Source organism: Myotis brandtii, unplaced genomic scaffold (assembly GCF_000412655.1).
Source record: "Myotis brandtii unplaced genomic scaffold, ASM41265v1 scaffold733, whole genome shotgun sequence".
NCBI lineage: Eukaryota > Metazoa > Chordata > Mammalia > Chiroptera > Vespertilionidae > Myotis > Myotis brandtii.
Window position 1 is genome coordinate 1,774,314 of NW_005370908.1, and position 22,306 is coordinate 1,796,619.

A 22,306-nucleotide genomic window follows, 5' to 3' on the forward strand; every position below is an offset into this window, starting at 1 on the left:
AGCATCTAAATCATGTTCTTTCCAGAGAAGAGAATCTTTCTGAAATCTGTTCAGTCCTCTTGGCCAAATAGATACACCGACATATGTAATTTCCTACTTTTCAGAATGGTAATGGTGGTATTTCAAGTAGAGTCCCAACCCTGGGTGGTATGGGGAATGCCTCCTGACATGTGCTTATTGCCAGAGCCTGGCCCTGCTGCTTAGGGGGAGCTTCTTGTGGCTTCATTTTATTCTATTGGGATGGTTCCCATTTGCAAACATTTAACAATTTTTTGGCAGTTTGAAGTTTCAATTTTGGCTTTGATTGTGTCAAGCTTCTCTTAAGTTTTTTTTGTTTTGTTTGTTTTGTTAGTTTTAAATTTTTACATTACGCCCTTGGACTCAAAGTTGAGATTAGATCCCAAAGGTAGTTTATCTATAATCAGGAAACCAATCTTTGTTGATCCTGCAGGTTACATTTAAATGATGCAATATCCAGACTTTCTCCGAGGACAGTGGCCAACATGCTATGGCTAGCTTCCCATGATTAGAGCATCTAACACAGCTGTCCAGGGTGCAGGACCCAACGTTGACGCTTGCGTAGAAGTGTAAATAGCAGTCAACTGATTAATGACATAATGTGAATTTTTATAGGCACTTCTACTTCTAAAACCAGATTGCTCTCTGAACACTTGAGACAAAGCTTCCCTCACTCTCTGAATTGCCCAGTACACAGGTTCATTTTTCACTATTGATTTTCTCTACTATGCATCTTGAAACCTTCAAGATCTCTTGACCTACTCAAAAAAATCTGTCAGTTTAAAAAGAAGAGTTCTTCAAAAGAATGCTTGAAAAATCAGTAAAGATAACAAAATAGCTCTTCCCCAACTATTAGCAGGGCAGCTTAACTGGACATTTTGATTAGATTTTGAGGAGAGAACAAAACCACGAACATTTACAAGAAGAGGTTTCATATAGTGAAGCTTCTGAGTGTGAATGCTCCTCTTGTAGGCATCCCCAGGGAGGTGTGAGGTTTCATCTAGTGATGGGAAATGGTGAGTTAAATCAGAGGAATAATCAGAACCGCCTCGGGTAGCAGAGTGAGGCGACACAGAGCAGGAGGAAGCACTGGAGCAGGCTCAGAAGACCCCTCTGCCCTGCCAGGAAGGAGGGCCATCCTCTCTGGGCTTGTGTCATTCATCGATAAAAACAAAGGGATTGGACTAAGTCTTCCCAACTCTAAAATTCACTGCTTCTATATCCAAGACGACGTATACATTTTAACAAGGAAACCACATTAAGAGAAAACAATGAAAGCAAAATAAACACTTCTTTCTACTTGAAAAAACTTGAGAAATGTAAAATAAACATAATTTTTTTCTAAAGACCCATCTTGGTCTCTCTATATATTCCTTTCCCACCCCCATTATTATTGAAAAGTAAAAAAAAAATTGTCTTAAGGATTAAATGCTCCATTTAGCTTTTTAATCATTCCTTTCTTCACCCCTGAAATATTGTCCCATTTACAGAAAACAGTGTCAGAAGCACTTTATTCATGGAAATTCCTTCGGTGCACGTCCAAGTAAAACAAAAACATCATTAATATCAGTGACATAAAACAAAAAATATCTAAAACCAAACAAACAAAACTATGTCCCGAGGACTGACCAAACAGAATTGAAGTGAATGGAGACATTTTCACACGGCACTTGGAGTGTAGATTTATTTGGGTTTAAGAATCTCCTTAAACAAATTACATCAACCTCACTCCATTCCCTTCCTTAATAAAAATTGTGACTGGACAAACATCAGACTTCTAGAATTCTAAAAAGAATAGAAAAGTAAAAATCGATTTCCTAAGGAAATCCCTTTCCTAAACCTTACATAGTTTTGCTGCTTCTGTGAAATCATTCTCTTTGGAGTAACCGGGTAGCATAGTGTTCTGATTTTGTTTTTAAAGTGGATTCATACAGGGGCACTGAATTCGAACTTCAGCTGACGGATGGAGCATGAACTTTTAGGAAAAATAAGTTACTTCTGCCCGAAAAGGAAAATGGCCGGTGCAAGAATGGAAACACTGGCAGTCCGTTTCATGATGTAATTTAAGTCTTACATTACAGAGCACACCTTCATTTAAAAAACAACAACGAGAAAACAGAATGGTATGAGCACTCTAAAATCAGCTGCAGCACTTTTAAGGGTTAAACCTGCTTAACCCATTCTTAGTCAGAGAATGGCACCAAAGAGTCCAGCTCACCCGTTCAGCGTGGCTAGTTCTACACCTGCGGGCTCTTCAGGTTGTCAGAGCAGTCATGCACTCCATTTCCACCCCCCTCCCACCCGAATGATAGGATCCATTCATAGCTACTCACTACTGCAGGATTTGACCTGAGAAATGCTAGGATTTATTAACTCAGCAGTTGTTTTGAAACATCCCTAAATAATCTTCCCCCTTGGCCAGCAAGGGAACTGCTAGTCTCAAGTTCTCAGAAGCAGCTGGTGAGGTTCTCCGCCAAGTTCTTCAGATGCAGGAAGTTCTCCAGGACAACCTACTTTGACGTGGCATTGACGGGCCTTTAAACCAGGCTTCCTAGATCGAGGAAATGGTATTCCCGATGCCTTCCACCCCGGTGCTGGAGAAATTTTAGTTTTTTTTTTAGAATCTGGAGGTCATCACTCCTTCTTCTTCCCTTCTAGGAGCTGGCATGGTGGTTAAATTTTTCTAAAACAGTCATATTAATATGTTCAAAAATCCACTGCTGAGTCTCAGACAGGGGGTCACATCTGGCCATGAAAATCTTCTTCTCTGCGGGGTTGCAATCCATGCAGCTGTTGCTCACAGGATGGAATAACGTTCTGTCCTGGAGAGATCAGAAAGAAAGGACTGACATAATATATGGCGACTGGTTAGAACCCAAAATATACAGAGGGAGCAAAATATCCCCGTTTATATTTCAGTCTATACTCCTGGTGTAAAAAATAGATTATCTCCCCAAATCAAACAAAAGCAGCTTGAGTTGCACATGGAACATGGTTTCCTGGGATCCATCTGCACTAAGTAAGGCCTCCAAGCAGGTTCAATCAGAAGCAAAGAATTCGTTCATTCAGTGATACTTTTTAAAAAAAGCAGTCCATCATTTTTTTACTCTGTGGTAGACATTTTGCTTCTTGCTTGGGTTTTGAAGATAGTAAGCATGTGAGGTTGCTTATCAAGTAGTTAATAACCTAGTTATCTGGGGAGAGGCATGTATACAAAAATGACAATTTTGTCTATAAACAGAAACACACACACACACACAACTAGAACAGTCAGAATTTTTCCTACCCTGTACTGAGCCTCTAACTGGAAGGGGAACTACAAAAGAAAGAGGAACCAAAATGAGGTAGGTGCTCAGTTGCCTTAATCAGAAAATGAACATGGGGAAGGGGATAAGAGACACACAGGCAATATCTCAACCTACAAACTCAAATTTGTTAGCACTTGAACTTCAATCTCTTCTCAATCCCTTTAGTGTCATTCCTGTGGTGCAATTCTCATTGCTTTCTGTAAAACGGAGGAGGCAGTGTTCACTTTTTTTAAAAAAAAAAAGGTTGCTAAGTACATGATAAAGGTAACAGCCCTCTGAAAGAAAGGTACTAGCGGGGGGCACGCAAGCATAAGAGGCAAGCAAGCTCACTATCTGACTGGCTTTATTAACACACACCCCCTTTTATTGTGCAAGTAGAAAGAGGAAGTTAATTTAAGAGAAAAGGATCCCTTCTTAAGTAGCAATAAAACTTTTGTCTCTTATAATGTCTATGCTAAAAAAGAAAATGCCAATAACATGTAAAAGCTTCCCCAAATCACTGCTTAAATTTGAGGGTCAAATAATGTTGTCTTATTTACCTCAGGAAATGTTCAGAGGCTCTGACTGTGCTCTTTCACTGGGGAATATTAGACTTGCAATGCTTTTGGAATCTAAGAGTTTCCCAGGAACCCTGTGTAAACATTGCTGGATTGCTCCTGGATGTTAAGACTCCACCAACCAATATTTGATGTTCTTTTAGGGCCCGGATGTTTGCATAGTTAGGCACGGTGTGAAGGGAGGAAGAATAAGAAAGGAGAAAGGCAGCTGCCTGCAATTTAGTTTTCGTGTTTCTAGTTTCAATGTAAAGAAAGAGCTGTGCCTAATACAAAGGCTCATTCTTCTGTTCTCTTTATGGGGTTCCTGAGTCTACTGTGGATTTTACTTTTCTTACACAAAGAACGCTCCTGAGGCCTCCTTCCCACTCCTACTACCCTACGCCCCCCCCTACCCCACCAACTGGGCTGCTGTTTGACTTCAGGGGAGGCTCTGAGGAACTGTCTCCTACTCTGAGTGGAGGGAGCAGATTCTAGGAGGAAGGGGAGTGCCCTGCAGCTCACCCCACATCCCTCTCTCTTGGGGTCCATCCTTGCCATCAAGTGGCTATCCCTTCTGATAACCACTTAGCTCCCTGGGCAGCAGTGTCCTTCACCCCCTTGCTTTCATCCTTCCCAGCATCTCTCATGCTCAGTCTCTTTCCAGATTAGCAGCATGGGGGTAATGTATTTAGTTCTGCTTTTCACAGAGCATTCTCAAGCTGTTAAAATGCATGAAAATTAATTCTATGGACCTGCTAAATTATAATTCACTCCATTCCAGGTATAAGTACTACCTCCCCCAACTATCTGTATTTCTTCCTATTGTCACCTTTATCAATAGCTCAACTGGGGACCTCCATATGTTCGCAGTTTCTCCCCCAAAACACATATTTCCATGAAAGCTTGAACAAGTACCTGTTTTTATTCTCTTTCTTTTACTGGTTTGTGCACCTCGGCGTGGATGCACAAGCCAAACTAGATTTTATGAACATTTTATTTTCTCCAACCTTATTTTCTGAGCCATAAGGTGATCATATTTTTCCCAAATCTCAAACGGAACACATGCTCTGACAAATACAGGTATACGCATGGGGCCAACCAGGAAGGATATGCAAATTCAGCACTACCCTGGAAAATCCAGAATGTGTGTTCTGCGATTGCACTTCATGTTCTCCTGAAAGTTGAATTCCCTAAATCTATCTATGTCTGAGAAACTTCATCAGTAAAATGGGGGGAGAGGGGTGTGGATAAGATCAATCTCGAAGGCCTCTCCCAGCCATAAAATTGAATGATGTCCATTTTATGGCAAAGGTCAATCATGACAGAGACAAATGACGGGACATCAGAACAGAGACTATCAGCATAAGCAGTGCACCAACAGATTGATTGCTCTCTGGTTACAGAGCGAGTTCTGCTCACCCTTGTCTGTGGAGTATCCAGTAGGTCCTAGAGGTCAAGCTTCTGGAAGCATCTTCAGCCTTCCCCATGGCATGCATTATCCACGTTTGACCTTGGGGGCTACATAATTGTCATCTTTATGTTTCTACTCAGCTAAGCTTTTCGATTATTAAATGTCTTTACTGATGCTTTTCCTGGCTGGAATTAAGTCAGTGGGTTGAGCAATCATTGGTGAATATGGTCTCTTGCTCTATGACAGCTTTTTATTCCTCTACCCTTCATGGCCTCGGTCATGACAACAGATGGCTGCAACCAAACTGAATACAGTTTTTTTCTTTGGAATAGGCTTCTCAGTACTTTGGCAAGTCTGTCATTCATAACAATCCTCCTTAAAGAGCCTTTTGAAACTGGCCTGTTCTTTGCTCAGTCCCAGGGGATGGTCATAGCATATATCTCGCTGTTCAAAATGTAATTGCAACAAACTTCCTCTCCCGTACGCCTTCCACCTTCCCTGACTGCTTCCTCCCTTGCTTTTATTTGTTTTTGTTTTTGCTAAGAAATTGGAAATTCTTGAGCAGGAAATGAAAAAAGTTCATGTCCAGGTTTATAGACCTGCCCTTCAGAATCAAAGCAGGTCAGTCAGTCCACGCTGTGAAAGGGGTGGTTGGGATTTTTCAGGGAGCTCATTTGAGAGGGGCACTTCTTCCAAGCAGGCCTGCGATTTGGTTGGCTTCTGTGATATACTTGGTGGCATTTGCAGGCCAGCATTAAATTTTATTACATTTCATACTTCCATAGGGTCTGAACTTTGAAAGAATGAGTACATTGTAGGAAACATTCCACACTGTGTTCAGATGAATAAAAGAACCAGACACCACAGACGCAAAGACAATATAACAGGTGGGTAAGTTCGTAATGCATAGGAAGATGAGTCTGAGACTAAAACTCCCACACTGTGGGAGGGGAAGCAACCTAGTCAAGGGCTGGGATTCTGTTCCACAGGGCCTTTGGGTCAAATTCCAGTCATGCCTCTTACTTGCTGTGTGACCTTGGACAGCTATTTAATTCTCTGAACCTTAGCTTCCTCATCTGTAAAATACAGACATGATATCTATTTCACAAGTTTGCTGGAAGTATAAGAGTTAATATATGTAAACTCGCTGGCACAATACCCTACATGTAATAACTAAGTAATAGTGATTCCATTGTCCACTTCTCTAATTTATTTTTAGCCAAGGAGCATTCCCCAATTCTAAAAATCAGAATGTACTAACCATCTGGTCTGAGACTAGCTATTCAAGACCTAATTACAATTTCTGAAGCCCTGGCAAAATGCAATTTGCAAACATTAAGACTTGCCTCAACCAGTTATCCAACTTGATATACCAGAACCTTCTGTGTTAAGCAAAAGAACTTATGGAATAAAGGTCATTGGCGGTTTTAGAATGAGCTCTTCTGTGTAATTTGGTCAATTTGTATGTGATCTATGCATTTAGGTCCTTTTCTTGAAATACAACATTATTCAGGTCAGTTGAGTTCAACAAATACTTATTAAGTGCCTATTATTTTCTGATATGTATTAGGAGATAGGCATAGAAAGATAAGATGTATTCTCCTGACCCAAGAAGTTGGGGAAACCAATAGATAAACAAGAAATGTTTGAAGTAAAAAAAAATATCAATAAGATTGTAGACTTTGGGAAATAGAATGGATTGGGATATTTCAGACATAGAGAAAAACATGTGAAAAGAGAAATATGAAATAACATGTACATCTATGCATTCAATTTATTCAACAAAAATTCATTTGAAGCCTATTTATCAGGTACTGTTTTGGGTGGTTAAAATTTACCAATAAACTTAAGAAGACAAATATTCCCTGCCTTCTGAAACTTACATGTTAGAGGGAGGGGTAAAGGGGGGACATTGAGGCACTGACAATAAATGATGAGCATAATAGGTAAAATATATATCCCGTGTGCAAATTTAAATATGTGGAAAGGGTGCCTTAGTCAGTTTGGCTCAGAGGATAGAGCATTGGCCTGCAGACTGAAGGGTCCCAGGTTTGATTCTGGTCAAAGGCATATGCCAAGGTTTCAGGCTCAATCCCCATTAGGGGGCATGCAAGAGGCAGCCGATCAATGATTCTCTCTCATCACTGATGTTTCTTTTTTAAAAAAATATATTTTATTGGTTTTTTACAGAGAGGAAAGGAGAGGGATAGAGAGTTAGAAACATTGATGAGAGAGAAACATCGATCAGCTGCCTCTTGCACACCCCCTACTGGGGATATGTCCGCAACCAAGGTACATGCCCCTGACTGGAATCAAACCTGGGACCCTTGAGTCCGCAGGCCGATGCTCTATCCACTGAGCCAAACCGGTTAGGGCTCATCACTGATGTTTCTATCTCCCTCTCCCTCTCCCTTCCTCTCTGAAATCAATAAAAATATATTTAAAAAAAATAAATAGGTGGCAAGGGTAAACCTCATTGAGAAGGTAACATTTGGGTGGCCTCGAAGAAGGTGAAAGGATTAGCCATGCAAATATGTGGGGGAAGAGGGTTCCAGACAGAGGGAACAGCCAGTGCAAAAATGCTAAGCAAGAATGCACTATGGTGGGTTAGAGAAACAGCAAGGAGGCAAGAGTGAAGAAGAGTGGTAGGAGATGATGTCAGAGTTAATGGAGGGCTAGGTAATGTGCTATGGAGGACCAGCGGGGTATTTGGTATGGCTGAGCACAAGGTGCAAGGTGGAGAGTTCTAGACTATGATATCATGAAGAGATATCATGAAGAGAATGGGGTACAATGCTAAGCCTTGGTTGTTCATGCAACTGTTGGGGAGTAGTTATTGGAGGATTTAAAAGCGTAGAGCCACAGGATCCCTATTTTGGGTGGATCGTGCTAGTGGTAGAGAGGAGAATGGAGGCGGGAAGGAAGACATTGGACTCTAGCCAAGAGAACAGTTGGTGGCTACAGCAATCATCAGGATTTAAGCTTAGGCAAAAGCAAAAGCAATGGGGGATGAGCTGGAAGTGTCCAAGAAATGATGTGAGAGATATTTGAGAAGTGACATATGGGGCCGTCTGATTAATGGGATGTGGGGGTTAGGGTAGAGGGAATCAGTGGATGCCGGAAGGAAAAGCAGTTTTGAGGTAAGAAATGCAGAAAAAGGAACAGGAATGGGGGTGGGAATGATAGTGATTTCTGTTTGAGGTATAATGAGTTAGAGACATTTCTGGAACATCCAGGTTTAGATACCCAGTAAGCAGCCCAGTAAGTTTACTGGACCTCAGGATAGCTCCTCTATGAAAGGGGGAAGAACTGAAATACTCATTCCTATTGACCACTCATTTCCATGTACCATACACTGAAACAGAATGCTTTTGTGAGAGAGAACCAACCCATTAGGTCCAATGCCTTTTGTGTCTAATATGAATATGGGAGAACGAAGGTTTGGAATTATGAGACTCATTTTTAATCCCAGCTTTATCTCTGACAATAATCTTTGATGGTCACTTAGTTGGTCAGGGATTTAGGTTTTCTATCTGCAAAATGAATGGGGTGGAGAGGAGGAAAGTGGGATGAGATAAGGAATAAAAAGATATGCCCTCCTACAGCCTGGTGCTGTGGAAAAGGACAAGGTTGATATATGAATATCCTGTGAGTTCTGGAAGAAAGACAAATTAGGTAGGTTTTGTCTGCCTATTTTTACTTTGGGCATCTGGGAAAATGCAAATAACCCCTTGATAGGCATAATAAGGAAAAGGCAGCCTTGCCGTCTATCCTTTCCATTTTTTTCTTTGACAGGTAGAATTCCTCACAGGAGGAGAAAATTGGCCTTGCATCAGTGGCTAATTTGGCCAATCAGAAATAATGCTTCTTAATGTCCTGACAGAGCCCCTGGGTGTGTGCGCTGAGGCAGTGGCAGCCACAGCAGACCTCCATCCTCTCCTCCTGCTCCTGTCACTTGCTCTTCTGGGCTACAGGCAAATGGTGGGCCTGAATGTGTCCTCAATTCTCCTCAGAGCAGCCAGAATAATCTGAATGTCTCTCAGACCATTCAAAGACTTCCTGGTTGCACAGCTAAAATCTTAGCCTGGCCTATAAGGTCTTGTATAGTCCTGCCCCTGGCCAGATGTCTGGCTGTATAGCTCAAATTTTCCCTCACACTCATACCTTTCAACTGGCTTCTCTCTGTTCTTCCAGGAAACCAAAATCTTGCCTACCTCAGGGCCTTTGCACAAGCCGATCCTTGTATCTGGGATCTTTTTCTCTATCACTTTCTTTACTTAGGATTCCTTCTCATCTTTTATGTCTCCACTGAAAAGTTAATTTGCCAGAGAAGCCTTGCTTACCTCTCTGGCATGGGTAAAACCCAATGTTTTGTATTTTCATATTGTCCTGCACACTTAATTTATTGAATTATTTTGGTCTGCTTCTCCACTGGACTGAAAGTCCCCAGAGTAGAGAAAACCCATTTATTCTGTAGCTTGTTTTTATCTGTCCGTAGCTTTTTATCTCCCCTCAGTGAACTTGTGGGAGTCATGTAAACATCATAATAGCTGCTATTTATTGAATATGTATCTGTCTCTGGCAGTGCTAAATGTTCTACCCAGGTTTTCTTATTTTATCTACCTAAACCACATAAGCAATCTGAAGAGATAATGAATGTGGACAAATGGGAGCTATGTTCATTTCTTTATTCATTCTACAAATGCTAATTAAGTACTTCTATGTCGCAAGCACTGTTTTAAGTTCTGCATGAAAAAAAGCAGAGAAAAATCCCTGGTCTCATCGCATTTACATTCGGATATTTAGCTATAGCTAAAATAGTACTGAAACATACAGTAGAGAAATATGACTAGCTAGCCCTCTTTTCCTGTATGTAAACTTGGACAGCTAAAATCAAATTAGAAGATAGTTTGTTGAGCACATGGAATAGTAATAGCTAACTTTAAATGAATTCTTATTCAGTACCATGTTTTAGAGGTGCATTTTAATTTTATTTAGCCATTACAGTCATCTTCTAAGGTAGAAACTATTCTTATCTCCATTTTCAAATGAGGAAACAGAAGCACACAGTAAGAAAGTTTCCCAAGACCCCAGATTTAGTAATACCCAAGGAAGAACCAGAATGCAAATCTCAGCTCCCCCAGGAACCAGAGCCTGTGCTCTTGGTCTCTGAGTTACTCCATTCCTCCTCTTGCCTGAGCCAACTAGCGGCACTGCTCCAACCCCATACCTGCTCAGTAGGGAGAAATTGTTCTAATTAGCAAACCAATTTAATTTTTTCATAGTTCCCATTACTAAGATTCTTTGGTTTGTCAGTCCAGATCTTGGCAGGCATTCGATTCAGGGAGCTTTTATCCTTATGTTAGAACCAGAGATGGTCTGTGGTGGAGCCCTTTTTTCTTCTGAGGGACCAGAGAGTGGCAGTTAATCATGTTGGGTGAAACGGTAACCAGTAAGGATATTGCCAAGTTACCCAGAAATGGCAAAAGTTAAAAGGTTGTGACAACTAAGTGACTTCAGAGAGGTTAGACCTACAGATGAAAACAGAATTGGGAGATACTACTACTCATTAAGAAGGTAGCTTCAGTGCCAGGGTGAGTATATCCTCTCCTGGCAGCGATTCCCCCTCCTCTTTGACAAGGTGGTTGAATCATCCATTCAAATTGAAAATCATACTTTCTTAGGGTACAATGACTGAAGTCTCCTATTGCAAATATGGGTATGATGTAGACATTGTGCAGATGGTTTTCAGTAAGATGTTTGAAAAGTCCACTTTTGTGTTCTTATGGGCAAGCTGGAGAAATGTGGGCTATGAGATATTGCTATTAGGTGAATTTGTATCTGGTTGAGGACCTTCATCCAAATGATGCTCATTAATGGATCAATGTCACCTCTACCACATGCTAGAGGGCTCAGTTCTTGTGCATTGGGATCAACATCGTAGATGAAGGCATGACTACATGCTGTGATGAAAACGAAAACTAGTTCAATTGCTCATAAGTTGGATCAAAGAATCAAAATCTAGGTTAGATGAAATCTGGTGAGAAAGAATTTAATAGAAACAAATGGATAACCGCACAAGTATAAAAGATGAACTATACAGGTATAATACTGCAGAGATGTGTCTGTGCAGCAAAATAAGAAAAAAGACTGTGGGTTATTTTTATACTGAGACCTCATTAAGAAGCCAAGTATATGTAAAGTTAAGGCAGAAAAATTAACCGACTCAAGCTAAATTAACAAATACATTGCTCATAACAAAAGTGTACTACAAGCTCATAACAAAGGGTGCTAGAGACACATTCTGTGGTTATCACCCCTCTCTGGGACTATCAGAATATGTTAGGAGTGAATGTAGAGGCTGATTGAGGTAGACCCATATGAAGAGCAGTGGCAAGAAAACGGGCCATTAAATCAGAAGTAAAGAGTAAAGATCAGGCAAACATTGTTCAAACCTTTGGGATCTGACTTGAGCAAGATGGATGAAATTTAATCTGTGTGGTACCGAAAGCCAGGGAAGAACTTGCTAATACTTGAGACTGTCCAGGAATGAGTGGGCTGACCTGGGGTAGTGTGACTGCCTCAGTATGACCACATAGTCCAGGATTTTGTAGCAGGGCTTTATGTATCCGAACCAAAGTTGAATTACACACCTTCTAATTATGCTCTTTGTGTACACTTTCCTCATTTTTAATCCTAAATCAATAGCTAACCAGAATGATTAAAAAATAACAACCTTGTGGCCTTCCATCTGGTATCTTTGTAGACCAGCAGGATTTTATGAGCAGAGAGGCCAAAGCCCTGGCTTATATATAAGCTACAATAAACAGTCAAATGCAGGCACATGCCACAAATTCCACCCACTCACTTTTTAAGCCAATGTGATTGTTGCACTGCCATCATCTCAGCCTGAAAGGTACTTTTTTATTTGTATTTCTTGTTTAATGTTATTTTAAATCCCCCTTTTATGGAAGTTAAACTATAAGAACACTCCAGAGAGCAAGTAAAAAAAACACAAGTCTTTTACTTTTGGTATTTGTAAAATACCAAAGGCTGTGTATGGAGGCTGTGTATATGATTCGGAGACACAGAGATGTGTTAAGTGTTATCCGCACAGCTTGGGGTTCATGAAGGAGGGGATTATTTCAACAATTGAACTCAATGGTTCTTTAAGCCATTTAAAGAATGCTTATTTAGGAACTTCTCTACATATTAGATATTAGGCAGGCCATATTGACATACAAGAAAAAGTTTCTGCCCTTATATAGTTAACATCTATAAGGGGAGACTGACTAGGCATAATACAATGTGAGAGGTACACAGAAGGGAACAAAAATGGTATAGGAATACAAGTGGAAGGGCCAACCCCAACAGGAGTCAAGAAAGTAGGTAAAAATTAAGGCTAGAAAAATGATTCTCCCTCTGACTGCCCATTAGAACATTTTTGGAGCTTTCCAAAAATACCAACACCCAGGTCTCAGTCAGTCTAGCCTTATGCCAATAACACGCTGCCTTTAGAAATGTACTTTGACATGTCTCCATACCTGGTGCTTTCATAGTGTTCAATACTGTTCTTTTTCTTCCTTAACATTTTCTTGGCTCTCTTGGCCCTTTCATTTCCATATACATTTCAGAATCAGTTGATCAATTTCCACAAATAAACTTGCTGGGATGTGATTCTTTTTTGCATTAAATCTAAACACCCATGTGAGAACTGATATCTTTACAATGATGTCTTATTATCCTTGATGGATTCCTCTGTATTTTTAAAATTTTCTCTTAGCGATGTTTTATAGTTTTCTGTGTAAAGGTCTTGAACATGTGTTGTGAGATTTATTCCTAGTTATTTGATGCTTCCCATGGTAGTCAAATAAAATCATTTTTGAATTTCATTTTCTATTTTTTTGGTGCTAGTATATAGAATGGATTTTCTTATATTTATCTTGTTTGCAGGACTATGCTAAATGCACCTATTAATTTTACTAGTTTAAATGTATAATCTTTTGGATTTTTAAATATATCTATTATGTCATCTGTGAATAGAGTGTTGAATATCTTCATTTCCAACTCTTACACATTTATTTTCTTTTTCTCTCCTGATTGCTCTAGGTAGGCTATCCTGTACAATGATAAATAAAAGTGATGATAGCAGACATCATATTTTATCCCTAGACTCTGGAGGAAAATTTTAACATTTCACCACTGAAATTGATGGTTGTTGGGGGTTTTTGGATATACCTCTTATTAGATTTAGTTTATTACTATTAGTTTACTTTCTGTATGGCTAAGACTGTTTAGTTGATGGTAAAAACTTGAGGATTCATAAACAGATTCATGTATATAAGGCCCCTTGACTTATGACAAAGGTACCACTTCCATGTAGTGGGGAAAAATGGTCTTTAAATATAATAAATGGTGATTGAGCAATTGGATATAAATATGAAAAAAATCAATCCCCTCTTACATCATACACATAAAACTATTTCATGGAATTATATACCAGAGTGTTGAAAATCAAACAATAAAGATTCCAAAGACAACTTAAATGTCTATCTTCATGACTGTTGTGTGGGCAAAGATTTCCTAAACAGGACACAAAATGCACTAATCATAAAGAATAGCTCTTCATCAAGATACCACACAAGAAAGAAAAGGGAAGGCACCGATCAGAATAAAATATTTCCAATGCATACATCCAACAAAGAACATGTATGTATGTATCCTCCAAAAAATATGTAAAAGAAAAAGCCAGACAACCAATGTTAAAAATGACCAAAAGGCTCACATCCTTCACAAAGATGATATCCAAAACAGCTAACAACATGTGATAGCAGTCTCCAACCACAGAATGAAAAGAGGAACTGAAAAAGAAATTGACTATGCCAAGCGTTGGCAAGGATTGTGGAGCAACTAGATTTTCATGCAGTACCTGTATCTGGCCCATGGCTCTTCAGGTCTCACTACTTCAGTGCATTCCAGCAGGTGGCCGATGTATGTGTCTTCCTAAGGGCTTTCTCTGGGTTTAAGAATAGTTCTGGCTATAACAGCAGTAGCCCAGAGGTAGCAGAGAATAAACCATCCCTACCCAGGGGTAATCCTAACCAAAGACCAAGTGGAGTAGTGTATAAATACCCCAACTCCCTTGCTCTCTGATGTGTATTTCATATCATTTCCAGAGATCATCAGTAGGCTGAGCTCTAGTACTCACAGTGGTAAGTTCCTTAATAATGTATTCTTCGTTGACTCCCATATCTTCCCCATATTTCTTCCCCACTTCTTATCAAGATTTCTTGGGGCCATCTCCAATATAAGCCACAGGGATAAATATGGGGAAACCCAATAATAATGCTTAATTAAAAAGAGAAGGATATGGGTTATAGCTCTGAATTTGCAGGAGGCATAATAAGAGTTACTTAGGATAGATTGCTGTAGTGATACAGTACTGGTATATTGGGATATACCTCACCACTATTTTCAATGTAAAAAGTGCAATCATTATGTTTACCAGATTGTGAAGGGTTAGGATAAGAACTGGGAGGTGAAGGCACTTTATTTTCTATTCAATGGAAAACCAGGTGAAGTTGTAAAACACAAGAATGCAATGTCTGGATATGTTAGAAACTCCCTCTGACTTCAGGATGGAAGAAGGGTCAGAGAGGAAAGGACAGGAAGTGGGGTACCCTTTAGGTAGCTATTTTAATCATCCAGGGGTAAGATGTGAAGGGCTACAACTAGGGCAGGGGCTGTGGAACTGGCAAAGAGAGGATGGATTTCCCCGATATTGACCAGGGGAGGGTATTGACAAGTCTTAGTGACCAATTAGATGTAGGGGTTGAAGAAGAGAGAGACAATTTCTTGTTTTGGACGTTGATGGATGATTTAACTACTTTTACTGAGGTCACTTCAACAATTCCTTGTTCTTGTAACAGGGGTCCCCCTGGTGGTAAAAGAAAACCAAGAATGGGATTTCTTAACCTGGGTACCTGCTATTGTTGGACACAATTGTGCAACTGAACCTAGTCGCAAGATCACAGCATAGGGATCCCCTTCTTTTTGTGTGTGTGGTAGCAAAGACCCACATCTAGAAAAAGCTGTAAGCTAAGGGGAATGGGTAAAGGTGATCAAAGTGTGCAAACTCCCAGTTATAAGATGAATAAGTTCTGATGATATAATGTACAGCATGGTGACTATGGTTAACAATACTGTACTGTATACCTGAAAGTTGCTAAGAGAGTAGATCTTTAAAGTTCTCATCACAAGAAGAACAAATTTGTAACTATGTGCGGTGATGGATGTGTTAACTAAACTTATGGGGATGATCATTTTGCAGTATATACATATATCAAATCATGATTTAAGGTATACATCTTAAATGCATACCATGTTTTAGGTCAATTATATCTCAATAAAGCTGGAAAAAAATCTTCCTGAATAAACAAGAACAACTGAGAGCTGATGGTTGCTGATGGGTCAGAAAGTGTGGCCTGACAATGACCTTCACCCACTCAAGGCAGGTAGCTTCTGGCCACCTTCCTTCTCCAAGAATCTCCATGTGGTCCAGAATGGGGTTGGCTGCTATGTGTGGTGCGGAATCCATCAGGCATGGGAACTCTCCCATCATTGATCTGATTTCTTAAAAGCGTACAGCAGAGGAAAGAGGAGAGACTCTAAAGCTAGACACACCTGCACCTGAATGCTGGCTCTGCCACAAATCTGCTAGTATCCATGAGTTACACCTGACAGTGCCTAGAAGGTTGTGAGGTTTGAGGGAACGTTTGTAAAGCACTAGCCCAATGCCTCCTTAACAGTTGGAGGTAATGATTACCTTAAACAGCGGATCTCAACCTGTGGGTCCCGACCCCTTTGGTGGTCGAACGACCCTTTCACAGGGGTCACCTAAGACCATCCTGCATATCAGATATTTACATTACGATTCATAACAGTAGCAACATTACAGTTATGAAGTAGCAACGAAAATAATTTTTTTTAATATTTTATTGATTTTTTTACAGAGAGGAAGGGAGAGGGATAGAGAGTTAGAAACATCGATGAGAGAGAAACATCGATCAGCTGCCTCCCGCACACTCCCCACTGGGTATGTGCCTGCAACCAAGGTACATGCCCTTGGCTGGAATCGAACCTGGGACCCCTCAGTCCGCAGGCCAACGCTCCATCCACTGAGCCAAACCGGTCAGGGCGCAACGAAAATAATTTTATGGTTGGGTCACAACATGAGGAACTGTATTTAAAGGGCCAGAAGGTTGAGAACCACTGCTTTAGGCAACTAGTAGGGTCTTTGGGATCCTATTAATTCATGAATATGCTAATAAAAAAGGGGCAGCTCCAAAGCTGACTCATAATATTACGAATCCATCTGAAAATGCCAGGGCCAAGTAATGAATCTAAACACACAAGGTAGAACCCTAGAGACTTCTCTCTTCATGGTTTCTCTCTGAATGCCTTGGGAGTAGCCCTTGAAATAGACAAGAGGAATTTTCCAAAAAAGGTACATTTGAATAGGCCTGAGTCATTGACTAAGATGAGATATTTCAGAAGCTTTCCATTTCGAGCCTCTGGCATGTTTCTGATTATGTATAAATACCTTGCTTGTTATATAAATACACAGCGAGTGTAACCTTTTGCTAAGCAATGCAAAGCAAACAGCTACAAGAAGATCTGAGAAAAGAGCCACAGCGCAATTGCTTCTGATGGTTTCCTCTCACCGGTCCCCGAGGATCCCGGAAAGGTTTAAAGCGATAAAGCTGTAAGTTACCTCTTGAAATCACCGCAGCCATTTTTCTCTCCCTGGGAGCTCCGCGTGCACATGTATTAGCTGGTCTTATCCATGCGTAAGCCCCTGTAAGCTCGCTAATGAAAACAACCACCTCTTCTGGGCTTAACTGCGCGTTATTGAGTGTTCTGTCTCTCATGCTATAAATGCACAGTAATGAGAAGTGGGCTGTTTATTAGGGACCACCAGCATGCTAGGCAAATGGTGAATCAGGTATTTCACTGATGTGCCCAGAAAGTAACATCTTAAAGGTCAGTCCATAGCCATAAAAACAACCAAAACAAAACAAAAAACTTCCTTAATGCACCACACACAGACTGGATATTTTGAATAGCAGAAGGGTTTGACAAGATTAATCATGTATGATGTCTTTCATAAGGGAAACTGTGAGATTCTCCTATTGTAGTAATTCCCCGTATTATATCTGGTGCCATATTCTCGTTAGTGCTTTTGATTTTAAATGGTTTTGTAGAAGGGTATAACAACTGGCATTTCATATTGTTCTGGACACATAACCATAATCTGCCAGATATTATGGAGGGTATAATGTTGTGAGTGTAAGTACCAGAGAGCTTATTAGGTGAGTTAATAGGTATCAAAACCAATGGGCCCCCCACATCGATTCTCTTCAGGTTTTCCCCTTTTACTTTCTGTAATTTCAGGGGATACAGATGTTACCTCAGCCACAGGATGGCCAAAGCTCATGATTGAAGGGGCTTGTCTGACATGCTTCTTATAGTCAGGGAAAGGTTGAATTAGGCCAGAGTGTAAAAGGCAAACAGAGGGCAGCTCCTACCTGGCTGTGAGGGCCTCCAGCAGTTGTACAAACTTGAGGAGCAGAATAGTGCTTATGAGGTATTTGCTAGGTGGAACCTGAGTCCTGCCTTAAAAACCATAGAGTTTTAAAGAATTATATAATATTTATAATAAAAATATTTTAAAATAAAAATTTAATTGTTCTTTATTTTAAATTCAATAACATGTGATTTTTATATTTGTTTTGAACGTTTTCCTATCATTAAATGTTAACTCGATTATTCTTTAAACTTTTAAATTCCACAAATAAGTTCTCCTTGCTCTACTTGGGCAGGATTTTGGCCGAATTACAAATGGATCACTTTCTGTATAAGGGGTGCCACAATTACATCTACATGAATGTATACTTATTTGTGTAATTGTACTTGTCATAACCCAGATAGCTCCCAAGCAAAGGAGCCTGAGATATATAATAAATGAATAGATGCATTCATCTGTGTGTGTGCATGTGTGTGTGTGTGTATGTGTGAGAATTAGGGCTCTTAAAAAGTATGCCTATGTTCATGTGTTTAGTGGGTTTGTGGCCCTTCTGTTTGAGAATTGTCTGGGATATGACTCATCCCTCCCCTGAGGTGCTAGTGTTCAGGTTCAAAGCCATTTTTCAGTCATAACTGGTTGTGTAGGCATCACAAACAAATGCCACTCCCAACACACTCTATCTTTCCCCTCATCTTTGCTGGTGGTCTCCAAGCATGTGGACCAAATACGTGTACACATGTCCGGGTAGCAGTTTCCATCCGTGTGTTTTAAAAGAAAACATTGAGTGAGAAGACCTTTAGCCCGGCAGTTTGGGAATGCCTGCTGTGAGCTGACTCTTACCTTCCGGTAGCCCCAGAGCTGGTTCCCCTTCATGCCGTGACAGTCATAGAGAGTGACCGGGCTGCTGTGCGAGATCGCGTCGAAGCAGAACTTTCGGGTGTGCAGCGGCTCACCAGGTCGAATGTCTTCCCTCCATCCAAAAGTAAAGAGCTAACGAAGTGACAACAGCAGAAAAGATGCAGTGAGTTTCATTTGAAGACATTCGAGAGCAGGGGGAGCAATTTAGATCTGTTTTGTGACTTACAAGACAGAACTAAGTCTCGGCATCATAGAGGTGTGGAAAAAGGCATCCTATATAATAAAAGCCATCACAAGATGGCTGCCACAAGATGGCCCCGTGCACAGCGGAGGCAGGCCCAGTGGCCGCTCCATGCAGTGAGGCCTGGGGGTCCCCGCAGCTCTGCACCGTGTGGAGGAGGCCGGTCCTGATGTTTCTGCAGCCTCACGTGGAAGAGGCAGGTCGCAGCAGGGGAGGGCAGTTGGGGGTGATCAGGCCAGCAGGGGAGCAGTTAGGCATCAATCAGGCTGGCAGTGGAGCAGTTATGGGCAATCAGGCTGGCAGGCAGAGGTGGTTAGGGACAATCAGGCACACAGGCAGGCAAGAGGTTAAGAGCCAGCGGTCCTGGATTGTGAGAGGGATGTCCCAGATTGGAGAGGGTGCAGGCCAGGTTGAGGGACACACCCACCCATGCACGAATTTCGTGCACTGGGTCTCTAGTGTAATATAAAGTACGTGGTAGTGACAGCTGCACCTTTGACTGAGGGCACCAAAAATGCAAATGAGGAATGTCCAGTTTGGTACTAGAAAAATAACAGAGGAGGGTGTGCAGATGGGAGGAGAGGAAAAACTCCTTAATGAAGCTCTTCACATTCTTCAGTTTGATAAAATGCCACAGTCAGCCTAAATGAGCAGACTCACTGGAAAAAAAACATCACAGGAGTAGAATTGAGCTGGATTGATGTTAGCAATTTTAAAAAAGTTGATTTAAATGAAAGCTAAGCTTGATGAAGTAAAGAATAGGCAAATTAATGTCCTGGGGGTGGTGAGTGAGTATGCAGGGCCATGTTTTGAAGTAAGAAGTATAGTTCAAACACACTCACACACACACTCACTCACACTTACACACATACTCATACACTCACACACTTACACACATGCGCATACTTACACACTCACACATACTCACATACACACACACTCACACACATGCATACACGCTCACATGCACACACACATGCGCACACATGCATACACTCACACACACTCACATTCACACACTAACACGCACACACAGACACAAACTCTTGCTCACATACACTCTCATGTGCACACACACATATGCTCACACTCACACACACATGCACACACTCACACTCCACTCACAGACACACTCTCACACACCCGTGCACACTCACACACACTCACACACATGCACACACACGCACACACACTCACACTCTCATGCACACACACTTGCATGCACTCGCACACACACACACTCACACACACACACGCACATACACACACACACTCATGCACACACTTTTCCTCCCCAAACTAAAACAAGTTTCATGAAACAATATTTATCTTTACTGGATTTAATAGACTCTGATATCCCATCTGACCTTATCCTATCCTAGTCTATTCTATCCTATCCATGCCATTCCATTATTTTAAGAATGCTTCTAATGATGCACTAAATTAATTGTATAATGTATTAAAATTTTTAAAGACCCACCACATTTCTGTAGGGAAAAAGCTAAGCTTGATGAAGTAAAGAATAGGCAAATTAATGTCCTGGGGGTGGTGAGTGAGTATGCAGGGCCATGTTTTGAAGTAAGAAGTACAGTTCAAACACACTCACACACACACTCACTCACACTCACACTCACTCACACACAAACTCATACACTCACACACGTGCACACTTACACACTCATGCACACATACTCACATACACACAATCACACATGCACACATGCTCACATGCACACACACATGCATGCACATGCATACACTCGCACACACTCACATTCACACACTAACACACACACGGACACACACTCACATGCACACACACACTCTTGCTCACATACACTCTCATGTGCGCACACACTCACACACACATGTGCACACTCACACTCCACTCACACACACACTCTCACACACCCATGCACACTCACACACACTCACATGCACACACACACACACTCACACTCCCCCCACACACACTTGCATGCACCCGCATACACACACACACTCACACACACACATACACTAACACACTCATGCACACACTTCCCCACCCCAAACTAAAACAAGTTTCATGAAACAATATTTATCACACACTCACACTCTCATGCACACACACTTGCATGCACTCGCACACACACACACTCACACACACACACGCACATACACACACACACTCATGCACACACTTTTCCTCCCCAAACTAAAACAAGTTTCATGAAACAATATTTATCTTTACTGGATTTAATAGACTCTGATATCCCATCTGACCTTATCCTATCCTAGTCTATTCTATCCTATCCATGCCATTCCATTATTTTAAGAATGCTTCTAATTATGCACTAAATTAATTGTATAATGTATTAAAATTTTTAAAGACCCACCACATTTCTGTAGGGAAAGGATATTTTCTTGAGTTTGACTTGGAGAAAAAACAAGAGTAGAAGAGGTGTAGTAGGAAAAATCCTTAAGTGGGAAAATAAACTAGATGAGTCCTATTTCTTCCAAATCTAAAATTTTAGTAACTATATATAATTCTTATGATAGGACTGAAAGTAGATCTGGCTGTGTAAAGCCAAACTGTGAATTTCAAAAGAAAGAGGTGTCAAGGACCCCCTGTTGATATAAAGCAAGCACGATGCTCAACTATCTATATATATAAAAGACTAAGTGTCCGTCTGTCCAACCGGTAGCTCTGATATGCACTTATCCCCAGGGGGCAGATGCTCAATGCAGGAGTTGCCATGATGCACACTGGCCATCCTATCTAATAATAGACAAACATGGTACAAACATGGTTAACCGTACCTCTGACACACTTCCCATTGGCTAATCAGGGCGATATGCAAATTAACTGCCAACCAAGATGGCGGCCGATAATAGCGCAGCTGAAGCAAACATGAGGCTTGCTTGCTCCAGTGACGGAGGAAGCCAAGGTTCCCCGCCTGCTGCAGCCCAGCTCTGAGCTCCAGATGCAACAATGTTGCAATTATAGAAGCTAAACAAACCCAGAAACCTGCTTTCAGCCGCCAGCGGGCTCAGAGCTTAGAGCACCAGTGATGGCAACAGAGTTTCAATTATAGAAGCTAAACAAACCCAGATACCTGCTTTCAGCCGGCAACGGCCTCAGAGCTGGAGTGGGCTCTCAGCTCCAGTGACAGCTATAGAAGGTAAATAAATCCCAGAATAAAAAAAAAAGAGGCTGGGAACTTCAGTTGCCCACCAGCCTGAAAACAGCCCTCAGCCCCTCACCCCGGCTGGCCAGGCACCCCAGTGGGGACCCCCACCCTGAAGGGGGTGTGACCAGCTGCAAACAGCCATCAGCCGCTCACCCAGGCTGGCCAGGCACCCAAG

General features: G+C 41.2%; 1 protein-coding gene across 1 annotated transcript in view; it reads right to left on the minus strand.

Moving 5' to 3' along the window:
• Positions 1-1,450: 1,450 nt before the first annotated feature.
• Positions 1,451-22,306, minus strand: part of GALNTL6 (polypeptide N-acetylgalactosaminyltransferase-like 6) — a 612,339-nt gene continuing 591,483 nt past the window's right edge. Inside the window, exons 10-11 of the mRNA XM_014530359.1 lie at positions 18,700-18,849; positions 1,451-2,840 (exon numbers count right to left, since the gene is read on the minus strand). Of these exons, the coding sequence (XP_014385845.1) occupies positions 2,673-2,840; positions 18,700-18,849 (318 nt within the window). The 3' untranslated portion in view covers positions 1,451-2,672. The remainder of the gene's footprint in view (positions 2,841-18,699; positions 18,850-22,306) is intronic.